Below are 19131 nucleotides of genomic sequence, written 5' to 3' on the forward strand. Positions count from 1 at the left end.
ATGTGCTAGGCAAATCATCCTCTGTGCAGGCTTTAACTGCCTAGTGCAGGATGGAAAAACACTACCCAGCAGATCTTCATTGTTGGGGGTTATTTATAGCCCTCGTTTTTATGAATAAAAGAGCTGCTCGTGAGTCAGCGGTCCCGGTGTCGCCGCAGGTCCTGAGCCGTTCCACCCCGCTGCTGGCACCACGGCCTTGCCCCGGGAGCTGCAGCTCTTGGGGAAGGCAGAAAGAGCTTTCTTGGCTCCTTATTTTCTAATTCAGCCCTTGCTGGATGACTCTGCATGCTCAGATCAGCTGGAACAGCATCGCTTCACTCCACCCGCCCCTCCACGGAGGAGCGCCGGGTCGGGCATCCTGCTCTTCTTCCACCCAACCTGGCGCGGACAGAGAAGCATTTGGGGAAGGAGAAGAAGTTGTTTTACTCCCTCATTTGTTTTCTTCAGCTGTATCAAAATCCATCCCCAAATTAAAAGTGATTCAGTGTCTACAAGAGAGCAGAAAGCAGTTGTGTCGCTTCTCTGTTTGCTGAGCAAAGAGTCGGAGCTGCCGCTGAATCGGGCACATGGAATTAAAACATTTACATAGGAAAGGGGACACAAAAACTAATCTGCATGTGCTATACCATAGTAGCAGAAGCAGAAAGTTAAGGAAAAGGTTTCTTAAAAAATAACATCATTACTTAATTATGTAATTAAGGTGTTTTGTCACCTACTAAACATTTCAGAGAATCACACAGAATATCCATTTTCCAGTCCCACAAATCTATTGCAATCCTGAGGACTTGTTTGGAGGGTTGTGGGGTAGGGATGGGGGGCACTTGGGTAAGAAAACAGCAACCCTAACACATGTATTATTCAAATGTCCTGTGGGCTGTCAGGAAAAAGCTCCCACTAAATAAAACTCTAACATTTTAGTAGTAGGTTCCTAAACTTGCACAGGTTGCAAAGTCTCAGTTATTCACTCAAGGCTTAGTGCCAGAGAGCCTCATTCCCTGTGCCATTCATTTTAGAGAATGAATAAATTTAGGCAAATCAGGAGCAGGGTCAATCTGGAGAAATTACAAAGGGGAGGAGTTCACCTTCCTGCTATGGCTTTCAGGTCTGTCCTGGAGTACTTACTCCAGTATAAAACTGAGAGCAGAAATATGATCACATCCTGAGCAGTCTAATCAATTCTGGTTTCAACACCGAGCCCGTTTAAAATAGAGAATGGAATTGCTGTTCCTTGCTCTGTTCTCTCTGCACATTCTCAAGACAGAGGCAGTAGGTAAGTCCTTGCCTGCTCTTTATAACCCCCTGTTAAGGTTACTCTTATTTCTGACTATCAGAACATACAGTACAGGCTCTGATTCTTCCATATGGTAAATGAATAAGGATTTATTTATTTCTCTCTCTTTTATTATTTGTGGTAAAATGTCAAGTATAGACTTTTTTATGAATGAATGAGTGCTTTTGGGTGTTTTTTTTCACCTTTAGAGATTCTATCTGCATCCCTCCTCCAAGAAAAATCAATGAGGTTTGACTTGATATCTACAGCTAATTATACATGTGCATTTATCTCGAAACATAATTTCTTTGCCTGTAAAACTTGTTAAAACTTACACCAAATAGCTTGCTTGAGTTTTCCTCTCCTATTGCTTTGCTGTTTATGGTATAAGGTGAAATCCTGCTGAGAGAGAATGAGCAATATGTCTTTGCTGCATCAGCCCAGCAGCCCCATCTATTTTTGCTCCCTGGGCACTATAAGTACAGTGTGCACTTACTCCATGGCTCGATTAAACAGCCACCTATAATTAGTATTGAAAAATGCAGAAGGTTTTTTATGCTTCTATTGAATCAGCAATGCAGCAACACTGAACAAATCCCCTTTCCCATGCAAAGCCAGGCACACAGCCTCACAATCAAACACTGCAGTTCTTCAAAGGGATGAAGGGTCTATTGTTTGCACTAAACTAGACCAGAGTGCAATAAGGAAAAGGGAGATACAATATTATCAGAGGTATCAGAGGGAAGCTCTGCACCAAAGTCCCTTAAAGGGAGATGGTTTTAAAGCAGACCAAGGTTCAGCTGCCAGATCTCAGACAACAGAGGTGCTCACAGAGCGCCTTAAGGAGCCCAGGCTGAGCACTGGGGTAACTGACGGGGTTCCCCTGTTTTATTTCTCTGTTCTTAATTAACTCTCAGTGACTCAGTAGCTTGGCTTTTCCAGATTCTCACCTGACAGTCCTGATGCCTCCCCTCTCCTTTAGTCCCCATTTCATAGGTCTTCTGTGCCCAGAGGCTTCCCACACGTGGGTCAGGTAAACAGAAACACAAAGAGTCTTTGCTGTTCCAAAGTCTGCAATGAGTATTTGCTTAGTATTGATTACTGACTGGTTAACACTTTGCTAAATTTGCTGTTCTATTAAGGAATGTATTATGGAAACTTGAATGGCTATCTAGAAAACCTCTAGGACTTTATTAGATTAGTGGTAATAATTAGCTGATGAAAGCAGTATCAGGGATGCACGTAACATTTTGTTGGTGGGTTTTGTCCCCCTGTCCTGATTATTTCCACTTTTCCCCCTGAATGCAGAGCCAAACTACAGTTACTAACACAAAAGAAACCTGCTCTCTCCACCTTCTTCTCCAAACCTTTCCTGAGGCAGAACCTTCACAGGATACATTATACTAAGTTAAAGGCTGCACATCTCAAGAAACCTCCACTTTTGAGAATCAGCTGAAATTATTTCTTGTTATATTCAGAAGGGATCTTTTTTAAAAAATAAGCATTTCTTTTCTGTCATGCCCCTTTTCAGAACCAGCTCGAGTGAGAGTCACTGCTCAGCTCATTTAACCCACCTCCACCTGGGCTGTTCCAATCTGGGCAGCTCAGAACTCCCCACACTTAAGTAGGCAAATGACTGATTGCTAATCTTGCCCATTGCTTTCAGCTTTGACCTGCCCTAATATCAAAGCACCTGTGTTTTGAATTTACTAATAGTCCTTGCAGTGCTGTGTAGGAAAGGAGGGTTCATTCTCCCTGTTCTCCCAGAGGGGAGAGGGGGTGCTTTGGTGCACCCACCTGCACCAGACAGAGAGACCACCTGCCTCAAACCCCTGTCCAGCCCCTCATCCACTGACTCACACAGGTCTAAGGGTATTCCCATGCCTTTTACAGCTGCACTGATGCACCTCAGAGGGCTTGTTTGGGTCCTTTGAGAGCCCAGTGATCCTCTGGGGCTGGTGTTGGGCAGAAGAGGCAAAAGGTCTGCAAATTCCTGCAGAAATATCCCAAATCTTTTGAGAGAGGTTTTGTTAATGGTAGATTCAGCCCAGGGCCATTCACAAAAACAGGAATACACATCCATCCAGCAGCTTTGGGGTGGGGTTAGAGCAAGCTCCATGTGTTACTGAGATCTAATTTTCTTCAAGAGGAATGGAATGAACCCCAGCACGTTTTAACCTTTTACTTTATCACAGACCAGGACTCAGCCATGAGGAGACAATCTCCCACACTCCATGCTCTGGTGCTCCACAAGATTGATGCATGATAGAACATGATTCTTCTAATTTTCTATATTTCTGCTCACATACTTTGAGGAACATAAAATTTACATAACCATGCGGACATTGACGTCAGCCAGTTCTCACTCTGGGCCTTCCTCAGGGCCATTCTCCTACAAAAGATACCTCTGTAAGCAGCATGAAAAGAAGTGCTGCAACTTCTGCCATTTCCACTTCCAATAGTGTGGATTGCACACACACGTTTGTGGTTGTGTTCCAAGTCCATGTGAGGCTTGGCAAAGTTGGGATGTTGGTGCCCTCAGACACACTGTGGGATGAGAAGTTGTGGTTTCAGGTCATTCAGAGAGAAGAATAATAACAGCAGTGCAAGACCTAGAACAGAGAGAAAAGGCATGAAGTCACAGCTGCTTTAGGCAGTGATCCACAGGTGCTTTAGGAGGTCTGAAGTGCCTGAATCTCCCACTCTCCACCCCTCTAACCCAACACATGGGTAAATACAGCTGACAAGTTACCACTGAAGTTATCCCAAAGGGGTTCCTCGACTCTCTCAGTGCAAACAGATTTTTTTTCCCAAATCTTTATGAAGATTTGTTGCTTAGGGCTTCCTCCTCTTCCTCCCTTGCAACTGTTCAAGCTGCCAAAAGAGGTGGAAAGGTTGACCTGAGTCTGCCTACCATGACCCACACAGACCCAGGACTGCCATCCCCACAGATCCACTGAGCACAAGAGATGAGTGCTCACATTTGTCAGGATGCTGAGTGTGCACTGAGAGCAAGAGATTCCCACTGTTTCCTTCTGGGGCACAGAGAACCAAGCCCAGCAGGCAGAGGATAACACTGTGTATCACAGGCAGCAGTTACAAGGCAGTGTGAGGGTCCTGTGTGGGATTTCTCACATTCCTGCAGCCTGCCAGGTGTGACACAAAGACATATCCATGTTGCACAACTGGATGACTTTGTGTCAGGCCAGGATTGCCTTGAACCTCTTCCCAGCAGTCTGCAGGAGCTTAGAAAGGGTGTGTGCTGTGCAGGCACGTCTTGCTGTCATCCACATTCATCACACATCCTGACTTCCCCTCAAAGAATTCCCCATGGAAGGGTTCTGTTCTAAGGCCACCTCTGCTGTCTCCATCACACATGAATCCCACAGCTGCCCCCTCCCTTATGGATGGGGTTGAATCCTGCTCTGTTTTATCCATACTGTGCCTAAGGCAGCCCATGCCTGTGAGATGCCATCAATGTCCTTCAGCAGGCAGGATTTTTACTCAGCTGATGCACCCAAGGGCATCCCAGCTCCTGTCCAGCCCTCCCTGTTCCCTGCCTCGGTGCTGGGGACACACAAGGAGTGGGCAGCTCTCCAGGGACACAGTGGCCCCAATCACATTCCTGATGCTGCATTTAGGGATCAGCCTGGCCAGCAGAACACTCCAGAGTCATCAATTTGATTGAACACGCTGGAGCTGACCCGGGGCAGAACTGCAATGTGCTGCATCACCTCATCTTTCAGCTGCATCCAAGATTCCAGGGCTGCCTCCTGCTGCCCTTCAGCTCTGGGGGAAGGACAGGAGTGTGGCAGAAGCCACACACAGCAGCCTTATGCAGGTGACAAGTGACATCAGCTCAGCTTAAGAAACACTCTCCTTTCTCCTGGAGCAAAAGGGTCAGTGTGAGAATTGGGATATCCCTTCCATGGTGCCCCACGTGCCCTGCGAGCCTGAAGAAAACTGGCCCTGTGGGCCCTCCTGGCTCTTACACTGAGATGGTCAAGGCTGGAAGCAGAAAGGCATTTTCAGGGTCAGGTGCTGCTGTGAGACACCTTTCTCTCAGCTGTCTCTTGAGCTCTCTTGGGTGCTCAAGACATGTTGCAAAGTTCAGTGTCTGTCCCCACAGGAACAAACTCCTTTCCCTGTCTGTGACTCTGCAGGAGGTGCCTTGTTATGCTGCAGAATATATTTAGTGGCCTCTTATTAGATTTTTAGTCACGTTTTTAGCCATTAGATCAGTCATTATAAACTCAGCATAAAAGTCTGCAAAAGGGCAGTAAAGCCTCAACGTGATTTGTGTGAATAAAACCTTAAAAATACTTTTAAAATATTCTGAATTGTATCTTTATTAAACAAAGCAAGGCAACATCCCTCACAGAACCAAATCACCTTGGCCCTGGATACTCTTTTTTTTTTTTGTTAAAGCCCAACTTCTGTCTTTGTGCAGAGCATTTCTGAGGACACAGATCTCTGGCAGAGGCTGCACCAGGATCACAGGTCACACTAAAAACACTCTCCTGGCTCAGGCACAAGGGAAGCAGTTTGCAGATGTTAAAAAGGCAGAGCTAAAGTCCTTCAGTCTCTGGGTTTTCCTTTGGTTTAGATGTGGTACAGACAAGGATTTCTCTGAGCCACTGATTTATGTGTGCATGTTATAAACACTGTGCTCAGATCAGATGTGGTGACTTGTAATGCTACTACAACAAAGCTCATTTTCAAGGGTAACTCCCCTTGAAATAGCTCGGAATGTACATGCAAAGAGAGGTATATCACTCTGAAAAACAAAATTAGAGGTGAAAGTGAGGGGGAGAGCAGTGGATGATCACAAACACTTGTTTTAACATGGTTGGGATACAAAAACCGAGGAGTGAACATTTGGAACTGATTTTGTCTGTCAAAGGGCCTGACTGGGGCTTCCTGAGGATGTGCAATACTTAAGAATGTATAAATAGACTTATGTATAGATGCTCAGTTTGTGCTCAGCAATCTCATTAATTAGAAACATAGATAACAATTGCTCTTAAGTTGTTTGGTCTTTTGTGCTAAAAATAGTAAGTTTCACAAAGCCAGCTAAAAATAGGGTGAGCCCAACACAAGGCAAAGATAAAACCACATCACGTGCAGAGCCACTTTTGCCATTTTCACGGGAAACGCTGCAAGGCTGAAGGTGGATTTGGGGGATGGATGTGCAAACTGAGGATGATGGAGCAGGAAGGAGAGCTCTGGCACTGAGGGCAGCAGGAGCACCAATCCCTGTGTCCCAGGGAACACGGAATGGCCAGCCAGGACAAGAGGCTGAAGGGGCAAACAAAGGAGTCAGTCAGTGAAAGGGAGATGGGATTTGAACTAAAGAGCAGCCCAGGATATTTTTACTGACCCAGCACTTCAGGCTGCTCGTGGCATAAAGGTCATTCACACTTCAAGATATTAAATACAGTTAATGTCAAACGTAAAATTAGTGATTTTCAGCCACTCTGGCAGAAGGATAAAACCTGTTTTGGTGACTTTTTTGTAAATAAGAACAAGTGTTTTCAGCCATCCTGAGCACTGCTGTCCCAGGCACTGGCTCAGAGGAGCCTCTGCAGGTCCAAGTAGGGCAGCAAACAGGCAACAAGTAGGACAAGGCACATTTCAGAACTTTTATGGAATTCAGGCAGTCTGAGCATGGTCCAAAGAGCTGAAGGGTCTTTTCCTCGATCGCACAATAGCGCCCTGGCAGCTGCTCCGGGCTGGCTCCCTGCCCTGCCCCAGCGCTGTCCATCCGCTGCTGGTGAGCAGGAGAGGGAGTTCTCAACTGCAGGAATTGTCTCCCTCAAGCTTCCAGACCTGCCTTGATAGCTAAAACAATTGGAAACGTTTACAATGAAATGAAAACAATACGTAATTGTATTGTTTTCCAGCTGGTGCCGGTGCCAAGAAACAGCTTTGGTCAGGAAACCAGTTGTAAGTTTGACAAGGAAGAAACAGAGATAAGTAGGATTGCTCACTTGCCAAGAGAGACTCCCTAAATCTGACTGTCCTGAACTTTGGGGAGGGAGAGGAGCCTCCAGCCCAGCTCAGTCCTAAATTAAAGTCAGTAAAGTCAATCTGACACCTGTGGTGTAGTACAGCTCTGCTTAAATCAGGGATCCTTAATCCAATGTAAGAGTGAGATACAGTTGGTGTTATAGCAAGCCTATCTATCTATCTATCTATCTATCTATCTATCTATCTATCTATCTATCTATCTATCATCTGTCTGTCTGCCTCTGTCTATCATCTCTCTCTATCTGTCTATCCATTCATCCATCCATCCATCCATCTGTATCTATCTATCTATCTATCTATCTATCTATCTATCTATCTATCTATCTATCTATCTATCTCTCACTGCAATGATTTCAGCACCTCAGCTACAAAAACCAAACAAAAGCCTCACCCTAAAACATTGAAAAACCTGCTTTTTGCTGCAATGAAACAAATAACAGGAACGAGAATGGGGGAGCTGAGGTTTGGCTGAAGGAGCATCAGGGGAGGGCAGAGCAGGGTGGGTTGGGACAGAAAGGGAGGTCAGAGAAAGAGGGATGACAGACTTGGAAGTGGAAACGGTGGGAAGGGGAAGGCGAAGTTGTCAAGAGATGGGACAAAGGATGGGTGAAGCAAGAACAGGAATTACAGATTGTAGGAGAACTATTTGAATGCTGTAAACAGCAGGGAGGGAAAAGAATTGTTTAGGGTGGTCCAGTGATATTTCTAGGAGTGATGGGATGCAGATAAGCAAGTGGAAAATGTAAGCTATTCCACAGGAAACATTTCCTGACAGTGAAGGCTCATAGAGTGCAGAGCAGCGTCCCCAGGGAAGCGGCAGGAGCCGCTCCGGCAATTAAACCAGAGCAGCCAACGCACCCTGGGAGCTAATCATGCCTGAGACACAGACAACTGACTGCCTGGGACAAGGACCTTTCCTCCTGACTGCAGAAATAAAGCCATAAAGCTCAGGGGAAAAAAGAACCATTGTGGTGCAAGGGAAGGAGGAATCACACCTGACTCAGACAAAATCCAAAGGCAAATTTTCCTTGTAAAAGTGACTCAGGGGAAGGCAGTGAAGTTCCTTCTGAGAAGTAACTACACAAAAGATCTTGTTCTCCAATGTTCCATTACTGGCAACCAAAAAAAATATCTAATTCACAAGAAACATTAATCCAGTGTTTGCTCAGGTATTCTGTAATGTTTAATTAGCTCATTGTTTGAGGTTTAACAGCCTTAGGGTCCCCTTTTAATGAAATGCTGAGTTTATATCCTGTTCTTCACTGATACCATCCACCTCCATGAGATAAGGACGTGATGGAAATCACACATTGTTTGCTCACAGACGTCAGGAATTCGGTGGAAACCTTGCAAAAATCAGACACTACCCATTAGTCAGGATTCAACAGAAGGGTGAATATTGCTGAGTGCTGGATGTGGGGCAGCTGCAGCCACTGAGGGCTGGATTTTGAAAATTTTATTTTTAAGATCTTTTTCTCCCCTTCATCTCGATGCCATGGCTGAAAGATTTTCAGTGTGCTCATAGTGTCAGACTGCTAAGAAGGGGTTGAAACCCCCAGTTTCTTTGGGAGAACCTGCCAAATACTTGTTGGGGTGGTGAAAAGTCAGTGCCTGCTTTGTTTGAGAAGGGTGGGATGTGGACTCGGCAGGAAAAGGCTCCACAACCCATTTCCATTCACTCCCCTGCTATAAACACCAACTCGGGACCCCTGACAACATGATCTGCTCATCTTTACGTTCCCTCAGTGTCTCCTGTGCCTGTCTTTGGGTTTTGTGGCTCCACAGTCACAGTTTCAAAGCTCCACAACCTCGTCCTCAACGAACTTGCCTCACTTACTCCTAATTGTAAATCCTGTTGACTGGAAAATTGGATTGGCACAACAGTGGTGCAAATCTTTGCAGGGGGACTGTCCTCTCCTGTCCAGGTTATTCCTGCTGTGCAGTTTGTTTTTATCCTAAAGGTTTGTTTCATGGATAAATTACCATGAAATTCCCAATCCCAGAGTGCTGGTGTGGAATTGTTACAGCACAAGCTGACCACTGAGTAGCCAAAAATATGCCTGAAGTTATTTATCTGTGCAAACACTGACAGGGAACATAACCAGGCATGTGAAGATCTCCTTACCTGGTATTCTTTAGGCATTTATTGATTAAAATATCAATTAAGGCCCTTGGTGACGTTCTGTGCTCTGCTGTGTCCCAGGGGGATGGGAAAGCTCAGCCCTGCTGGAGAAATGCAACAATCAGTTCCAAAAAGTGAAGTTTTGAGTGTGTTTAAAAGTCTGTCAAAAAAACCAAAACCTTTTCAAGACCGACTTTTGGATAATTAAAAAATGTTAGTGGAACAACAACAGAGAAATCCCTGCGGTTCTTCCAACACAAACTGACAATGTTGTTTACTTTCCCTCTCAGTATTACTAAACTACAAAGTGAGTCAACATTATTTGTAGTTTTCAGCATAAATTTAGTTTCTGTGAAAGAAAAACTGAAACTCTCCATGTTTTCAAGGCTCCATTGACTGTCACACCTTGTCCCCTCTGGGCTGTGGTGACCCACGTTTTATATCCAGGCTTTGGTTATAACTTTTCCATCCTTAATGGATGGATTTCTTTGCTACTGATACCAAGATAAAGGTGTTAAAAGCCACCAGGAGCCTTCCAGCAAGTGCATCATGAATTACAAATTATGTTAATTAACAATCTAATGACAGGACTCCTCCACAACAATCCTTAAAATCGATTTGCCTGAAATGTCTGTAATTTACTAATCATAAGAAAAGAGGAGCTGTGGTATTAATCATGATTACAAGAGGCTTTGAATTGTTATGGGTTAAAATTCAGTAATGTAAGAGAACTATTCCCGTCCAAGTCCTTTTCAAGTCTAGAACTGTCACAAAGAGCCACCAAAGCAACGTGTGACAATCAAAACATTCCCTCCTTTCCTGGCTGGATCAACACTTACTTCAGTGAAATCAGCTCTTCCCCTCTGAATTTTGCATTTCTTCTGACAATGGAACAGCAAAATTCAGGTGTCCTGTTGAAAATTTCTGCAGCCACCTACATGGGATGGATCCCACCTGAGTCAGACTAAAGACCCTTCAGGTTTTACAGGAAGATCCTTAATTTCTTAAAATTCCTTATTGCACCAAGTAACCTTTAAAATAGTTCCTGGAAGAAAATGAAATCAGCCCTCTTGCATAAATGAATTTACAAGTCTAAGGAAGGTTGGCAAGTGCAGAACTGATAAAGGAAATTCAGTTTAACATTATGTGTATTCAATGCAGAACTTTTGCCTCAAGAAGGTGTGGAAGCCAAAGTTTGAAAACCCAATAATTCAGAACCCACCCAGAGTCCCAATGACTCCTGCTAGTGCTGGTTTGGGGGGAATATCAACAGATGTGAACTGGTTCAATGAAGCCCAGAAAACCTTCAGAGGGCAGAGCTGTTCCCTGCAGGGTTTCAGGATCTCTGAGTTACTGGACATCAGAACACAACTGGACTCGCTGCTGAGGAGCCTCAGCAACTAAAGAGTTCCTTACAGCTCAAGCCCTCCCCTCTGCCAGCCTTCACTGTTTATTATTTAAGAAATGAAATATCCCACCCTAAGAAAACTGGGCAGGAAAATCCAAAAAGTTCTCAAAAACCTGTACCCAGCCATCACTCTCCAAGTCTCCCAAGCTGCCAACCCACGTCCCTGCTGCTTTTGGGGGCACATTTTGCACAGCTTGTCATTTACCTAATTCTGAACATTTTATTTCTTTGGTTTTTTTCAGTGGGAAGCCACTGGTGTTACCGGTCCCAGAAGTGTGAGCACCCAGAGTGTGAAGGTATTGCCAACCAAGCTGTTCCTCCAATGCCCTTAACGAGTCTCCTGCTTTGCAAAGGGGCTCTTGAGAGAAATAATGCAAAACTTCACACAACTCAGCATTTAGTGCTGCATGGCCATGTTTTATGTCCACATAAATGCTAAACAGGATGCCTGAGGGAGGGTATTTTGAAGACACCAGGGGTTGTGGTGAGGGGTTTGTTTCAACCAAGGGAAATGCTACAAATACAAAAATAACTCCAAGTGTGCTCCAGGGAAAAGTCACCCCTGTGCTTTGGGGTGATGTCTCCAATTTCCCAAGCAAGAATACATTGGCTGGGGGGCGTTGGCTTTATGAAGGACTTGCTGTCTACAGGAAAAATTGTTTTCTTCATTCTGAGCCAGACCCTCCTCAATGGCACCTGACAGATGTCACCTGCAAGGGGGACAGACAGTCCCCCATCAACATCCTCACCAGAAATGTCGTCTATGACAAGAGCCTGAAGCCTCTGACCTTTGAGGGATATGATAGGAAAGGGTCTTCAAAGTGGCAGGTGGAAAACAATGGACACACAGGCAAGTACTGCCCAATATTCTGGGATTTATTTGTGCCTTCCCTTGGAGGCAGCCCCTCACTTTGGCGTGTCCTGGGCAGGGGGTGGGGTGTCCCTGCTGCTGGGCAGCAGCACAGAGGCACAAATCAGATACCACCCCTGGATCTCAGAAGGGAAACTTTCAGGACACTGCCCGAGCTAAGACCCCCTGGGGGATTTGTGGGAATTACAAGATTCTGTACTCTAGAGTGTCTCAGCAGAAGTTGTTTCCATACATGTGTAGAAACAAAGATGTCCAGGGAACTTCCAACCCAAACAACCTCCAGGACTGGGCTGTGAGTGGATTGAGGGGTTCAGGACAACCCTTTGGGCAGAGTTATATCATTCCCTCCTGAATGCTCTGAAATCCTTCATTTCTGGCTTTGCCCTTTCCAACTCTGCTTCTGCACAAAGAATTGTGCTGAAGGAAAACATAATCTAGGATGGTCATTCCAGCGGTGGCTCCCAGTGCGTGTGTCTTACCAGCCCTTTAAATAATGAGCTCAAATCTTCTCTGCTTTAAACCTGTTTCCTCTGCACACAGAAGTAATCTGAGTGTGTTGATCAGCTACTTATTGATTCAGTAAACAGTGAATCAGTGCAAAGTCATTTAGAACTGTTGCACTTCCTCCTAAGATGCTTCACGAAGATAATGATGATGCTTCAACAAAATTATCTTCAATTACTTCAGCTTGAAAAATAAATCTGTGGTCTGTCTATTTTTAAATCGTCTCGAGGCGTTCTTAAAATCCTACCCTGGGTTATTTTGACAGCCAAATTCTTGAAGCAGAAAGCAACAAGTGGCAAATATTCCTTGACTTCAAGCAGAAAGGCAGGGAGGCTGCTGGGGAGATTTTAACAGCCAGAGGTTCTGGTTTGAAACATTGGTAGTGACAGAGCAGAAGGAAAAGGCATGTTTCGACTTTTCACTGAAATTTGGATTGATGACTCTCCCATTGCAGAGTGATATTCCACAATGTCCACATTACAGCCCCTTTTACACCAAAATTTGTATTTATAAGGATTGCTCAGAACTCTCCTCCTCCCCAGCCCTGCAGGATTAGGGTTTTAAGTTCTTCCTTCTGAGGGCAACCAATTGCTGAGCTAAATGGGGACGGCACCCGGACAGTGATTGCCTAAATTACAGCTGCAATTAGGAGCTCCAGGTGAGATTAGGCTGTCCTTGTGCTCGGTGATGGGCAGATAGCAAAGGGCAGCGTCTCAAAGGCCTCACAAGCCAAACAAACAAAGCTCAGAGATTTGTGACTCACCCATTTACAGATAAAGAAGCAGCGGAACTCGGTGACTCACCCAAGCTCCAAGTTCATTTGGAATTCAGGGCAGAAACGAACTCTCCGGGGCTGCAATCCGGAGTTCTCCTGTGCAAAGAGAAGTGCTGTGTTTAATGTGGAGATCTCAATAAGTAACATTTAAAAATACACCTCAAAGACAGCGAGGGAGTGATGGTGTCTGCCTGGGAGAGCATCTCCTGAGAACGTTTTGTTTTGCTGCCAACAGCAGAACAAACATCACATTAAACAGATATAATGGCTCAGATGCTCAGGCTTAAATTGCAGAACTACTCTAAATTATAACAGAATATCTTCAGATCCTGCCTAAAAGAAATCTTACAGTTCAGATAACAAGAGATTAAAACAATGGCTAAAACCCAGATAAACTGTGATCAAATACACTTCCAAAAATACTTTGATAGAGGGTGTTTTCCTAGACAAAAAATGAGGGAATAGAGGGTATTCTGAAAGGTCTAAGAAGCTCTGACTCCTGAGGGCACAATAGTTATAATTCTTTCCAATTAAACTCAGCTATAATTTTCAAGAGTTCAGTTTCTGCAGAGCTGAATTTCTGCGACATTTGGTATGAAAAACCAAGCCAGAACTTTGAACAAATTTGAATCTCTGCTCTCACATACTATCAATGTATGATCTGATTTTTTTCCTTAAAACAACTGTTGTGTTTTCCCCAGTTAAAGTAACGCTGGACTCATCCCCTAAAGTTGGAGGAGGAGGCCTGGCAAGAAGATACAAGGCAGTGGAATTCCATTTGCACTGGGGAGTGCCAAGTGTGCAGCCAAGCCCCCCAGGGGGGCAGCAATTCATCCCTGGCTCCGAGCACAGCATAGATGGGGAGAAATATGCCATGGAGGTGGGTGGTGCTGCTCGGGAACATGGACTGCACCCCACAACTCTGCCTTTTAAAGACACTCTTCCCAAAAGCCATTGGCCAGATCTCCCAGGGAAGTCTGTGGGAATGTAGGAGTGAGGCCAAGTGAGCAGAACACACAGGGAAACACGCTGGTTGTGCAGGGCAAAGGCACAGAGCAACCTCCAAAGCTGCATTTGGGATTGTCTAATTGCCCTCTTAGAATGGATTGGGTTGGAAAAGACCTCTGAGATCATAAAGTCCAACCCTTGGTCCAACTCCAGTCCCTTTACCAGATCATGGCACTCAGTGCCACGGCCAAGCTCAGGTTAAAAACCTCCAGGGATGGGGAATCCACCCCCTCTCTGGGCAGCCCATTCCAGTGCCTGAGCACTCTCTCTCCAAAGAATTTTTTTCTGCTCTCCAACTTCAATTTCCCCTGGCAGAGCTTGAGCCCATCGTGCCCCCTTGTCCTATTGCTGAGTGCCTGGGAGAAGAGACATGTTAAACATAATTTATCTGTTTGGAAGCTCAGTGGTGAATTGTTTTCCCACTGCTTGTTCAGCTTCATTTCTGGGATTGCAACCTGTGCAACCAACCCCCAGATTCTCTTTAAAGCAAGACAAGGCACCAGTGCAGAGCCACCAGGAGTGGTGGGAGGAAACCACCCTCCCTTCTCACCATGGAATGATCTGCCAGTTCCACACACAGGGAACAGAGGGCAGGGGAACACAGAGCACTTCAGCTCTTGGGGAGGGGCCTGCCATGATTCCATTGCTGCTGGGGAAGCTCCAAATTAACTAATTGCACAGTTCCTGCCCCAGGTCAGGGCTCAGGAGCTGCCTGTCCCCACCAGCAGCTCTGCCCCCCTGGCAGTGCAGGGGCAGAGAAAACATCTCCACAAGGAGGAAAATAAGCCAGTAATTGGCCTTGACTTTGTGTTACAGCTGCACCTTGTCCACATAAGAGAAGATGTCTCAGATGTAACAGAAGCCAAGAAATACAAGGATGGTTTGGCTGTGTTAGCCTTCTTTATAAAGGTAGGCAGTCACATTTTTAATTGTCCCTCTCAAATCCACCAGAATTTTGGCTGAGTGACTGTTTATGTCAATATTATGTCTTCTGCAGGCATTGTGCCAGCACCTAATTCCTCTAGCCTTTCCTACATCCTGCTGGCTGGTGATTTTTGCCCTTGTGGTTCTTCTCTGTTTAATTCACAATTAATTTAAAGCACCCAGTTGTTGAGAAAGACGTGATTTGGAATCAAAGTATTTCCGTTTCAGGTCGACGAAGAAAACAAAAATTATGCACCTCTACTAAATGAGTTAGAGAACATTCAATACAAAGGTAAGACACTTGTGCCAGGGGGCTCATAAGCTGTGTGGGGTGGAAGGCACGTGTGGGGATCAGCGTGAACAAAACCTGCAGCCACAAGTGTTACAAACAGCATTTCCCTGTGACTTGTTTAGGGCAAACAGCACAGATTGAGCCTCTGCCGCTGAGCTCCCTTCTCCCACCTGAGGAGGACCTTGGGAGGTTCTATCGCTATGAGGGCTCCCTCACCACCCCTGACTGCCACGAGGGGGTCATCTGGACAATCTTTGAGAAGCCAGTGGAGCTCAGCCTTCCCCAGGTGAGCCACAGAGGGGTGGCCTGGAGGGTCTGCTGTGCCCACTTGGTGTGACACCCCCAACCAGCTGCTCCACTGCCTTACCCTGAACACACACCCACTTGGCATCAGCCTGAACACAGTCCCCAGTGCCAGCTGATTGACCCTGTTAAATCAGCCCTCAGAAAATGGCAGGAAAGGGGGAAGGAAGGGGAAATGACGATGGGAAAAGAAAGCCAAGAAAACCCCACAGGTAATGGCCCAGCTCAGCACTTCGTCAGCGCCACTTCCACTGCTGTCACCTGCTCACTCCCAAACTGCAGGGCTCTCCTCCCATTGGCAGCAGACCAGAGCAGAATTCCAAATCCAAGCGTTGAGCCTGTCAGCACCAGCTTTAAGCAGCCCCTTTTTGACCTGTGGAGAGGAACAGGAGGTTGAATCATGAGTGCCTCGAAAACACAGATTGTCCCAAGACTGCCCAGCCCGGCTGAGAGCCAGCCTGTGTGTCAGCTCCTTGCTCCCAGTGTGCTCCCAGTGTGCTCCCAGTGTGCCCCCAGTGTACTCACAGTGTGCTCCCAGTGTCCCCCAAGTGTGCCCACAGTGTGCCCCCAGTGTGCCCCTAGTGTGGCCCCAGTGTACTCACAGTGTACTCCCAGTGTCCCCCGAGCGTGCCCCCAGTGTGCCCCCAGTGTGCCCCCAGTGTGCTCCCTTTGTGCTCCCAGTGTCCCCCCAGTGTGCCCCCAGTGTGCCCCCAGTGTCCCCCCAGTGTGCCCCCAGTGTCCCTCCAGCCCCCTAAGTCACAGACAGGGCTCACTCAGGCCCAGCTCAGCATCCCCCAGTGCAGTCACAGCTTTGGAGCAGACAGACACCCTTGTGCTCCCACCTCGTCTCCCTGCGCCCTGGTGGGCAAGGACAGGACCGTGTGCGTCACCAGGACGGGGGTCACCAGGTTCCTGAGGTGAGCAGAGCCTTTGGCTCACCCAGAAGGGAAGTCCCCCTGATTCCCAGGGCTGACAGAAGTCATCTGCTGGTGACCTCTGGCAAAGTGTTTCCTGCAAGGTTTGCTGCCTCCACGTGGTTCAAACCCACGCGTTTGTCCCTCCCCAGTTCCCGGCTCTTACGGGACAAGGATTTAACGACCTGTTCTTTCCTTCCCTGCCCTCAGCTTGCCCAGTTTGCAGCGCTGCACTTTGATGGCAAGAACTCCACTCCCATGACGGAGAATTTCCGCCCTGCTCAGCCCCTGAACGGGCGCAGGGTGTCCTGGTCCGGTGCCAGCGCCCTCCTGCCCACGGCCAAGCTCCTCCTGGCATTCCTGGCGCTCACCTACATCCTGAGCTCTGCTTCCCAATGAACATTCCTCACCTCATCCAACCTCTGGGGCTTTTTTTTGTTGTTGTTATCGTTGCTGTTGGTGGGTCTTTGTATCAAGCAGCCTCTCTAACTCCCAGCTCAAGGATGGTGGCTCAGCACTGAGTGTACCCTCGTCCTCCTCAGCTTTGACCAAGGACTGTGCTGCTCCTGTAGGACATGAAACCCACTGCACTAAAGCCCCAGAGTTCAAAGGAACTGTAACATCAAGCTATGGAGACTCAATTTGAAAATAAACCAAAGAAAACGTTAGGATGGCTTATCTGCCAGGCTGTGGTTTAACAGCCCCTGGGAGGACACTCACCCAGCAGCACAGAGGGCTCTCCACAGGAATCTGTTCCTAAGTGCCTATGAAGGGGTTTGTTTGGGGTATGTTTACACTCCACACTGCAATTTTGGCAGTAACACTGCAGTAATTCCTGTAATCCCACATTGTCCCACCTGAAGGTACAACACAGAGCAAAGGGAAAACACCCCCATGCAATGGAGCACCATCTGGGTGATCCTCTGCAAGGAGGGGTCTGTGACAGACCCCAGTTAACACAAAAATCCCCCTGCTCCTTCAGAGTGTCCAAATTAATTCCAGAGAAGGATATTGGAATCCTTTCCCCTGCTCCCCTCACTCTGGCTATCAGGTTTCTCTGTTATTTATTCATCCTTCTCTGGGATGCCAAGGCCACTGTGATGTGCCAGAGAGAACAGGGAGCAGTGGCACATCTGTGGGAATTCCTCTCTTTGGAGGCTGCATTTGAAACATGACACTCTGAGGATCCTTTATACAGGTTTTTTTCCTGATAAAATGGAACAGCTCAAGAAATGGCTCTTATACATATATATTTCTGTCAGATATATATATATATATATATAAATATAAATATATATATATATATATATATATATATATATATATATATATATATATATAAATAACATACCTGAAATATTCACACATGGCAAAGACTCACTAAAGTGTTTCCAAGAAAATTGTGATTTGAACTGATACTTTCAGATCTGACCCAATTAGTTACAGAAAATGCACTGGTGAATAGGGTTTCCTTGTATTATAATATATTACAGCTTTTAGAATTTTAGATTCTGGCCACACCAAAATAGGATTTCATATTAGCAGACTTGTATTGTTTCTTCCTTTAGGGCAATGTTTGCAGAGATGACTTTATACTGCAGTTATTGGGCCATTTTCAGGGTCACCCTGGCAGGGAGAGTAACCACAGCTCACCAAAGGAATAAAAACAGGGGGGGAACTATTTTCATATTTATCAATCAATAATATAAGCTGTAAAAACACACATGGGAAAGCAAATCCACTTATTTAAGTTTAAAGGAATGATTAATACTTTAACTGTATTTTTATGTAACTGAAGAACTTTTGAGGAGCAAACATAGACAAAATATTAAAGTTGAAAGAGACCTGTATTTTAATTGTCTGGAGTTTTTATTTCTCTTGTCCTTGCTGAAGGGGAATCTACAAACACCCTTTCAGAACAGGAATGTGGCTTTTGTTTCACCCTGTTTTCTTCACAATATTTGGGGTTGGGTTTAGGGTTAAGTTTAAGGTTGGGTTTGCATTTCTGGGGCAGGGACTTGCAGTGCCTGGGGATGTTTCTGAAATCAGCAGCTTTCTGGAGATTTCTGTCACATCATCTGGGTGTTCTCTGCACACAGCAAATTGCAGCTTTGTTTTCCTGCTGTTGTACAAGCCACAATAAATGGGGAATTCTGAAAAGCTCAGGTCTTGTTGCTGTTTCAAGACTTACAAGCAACGTGGTACAAGGCCCAGTGACACACACACGTGCTGGAGGACAAGGAGCTCCTGTTCCAAAGGGCAGCAGTGGGACATTCCTCACTGAGAACTGCCTTTTGTATTAATAAACATGTGTAAGAGCCCACCATCCCTCTCTATTTACTGAATTCTCCAAGCAATTCCCCTCTCACAGGCAGCTCTCAGGGATGACTGGAATAAGCCATGGAGGATGTGGGGCAGCTGTCATTTATTGTTGGTGATAAATTATAAAGCAGGGGGGAGTTTTCATCAGGCTGTGCCTCATTTTATCATGTAGATGGAGAGGAGCATTTACAGCCATTAATTTACTATGAACTATATTAAAACAAAATTAAGGGAAAGAAAAAACCTGCTGAGAAGAGGGTTAGTCCTCTCTAAGTCCTCTCCTGCCCCAGCTTCATCATGAATCACACCTGATCAGACAGGTCTGTGTTTTCCTCAGTAACTCAGTGTGGTGGCAATGAAGAAAAGGGAAAGGCAGTGACAGAGCTCA

The 19131-nt window shown here is 45.9% G+C and overlaps 1 protein-coding gene across 1 annotated transcript; it reads left to right on the forward strand.

Annotated features, from left to right (window-relative positions):
• Positions 1 to 1110: 1110 nt before the first annotated feature.
• CA4 (carbonic anhydrase 4) lies at positions 1111 to 17660 on the forward strand. Its single transcript, XM_071575018.1, has 8 exons — positions 1111 to 1270; positions 11073 to 11126; positions 11510 to 11680; positions 13682 to 13860; positions 14805 to 14897; positions 15141 to 15204; positions 15327 to 15490; positions 16632 to 17660. The coding sequence occupies exons 1-8, from the start codon at positions 1213 to 1215 to the stop codon at positions 16818 to 16820; spliced, it is 972 nt and encodes a 323-aa protein (XP_071431119.1). The 5' UTR covers positions 1111 to 1212; the 3' UTR covers positions 16821 to 17660.
• Positions 17661 to 19131: the final 1471 nt, after the last annotated feature.

Source organism: Pithys albifrons, chromosome 21, assembly GCF_047495875.1.
Source record: "Pithys albifrons albifrons isolate INPA30051 chromosome 21, PitAlb_v1, whole genome shotgun sequence".
Taxonomy (NCBI): Eukaryota; Metazoa; Chordata; class Aves; order Passeriformes; family Thamnophilidae; genus Pithys; species Pithys albifrons.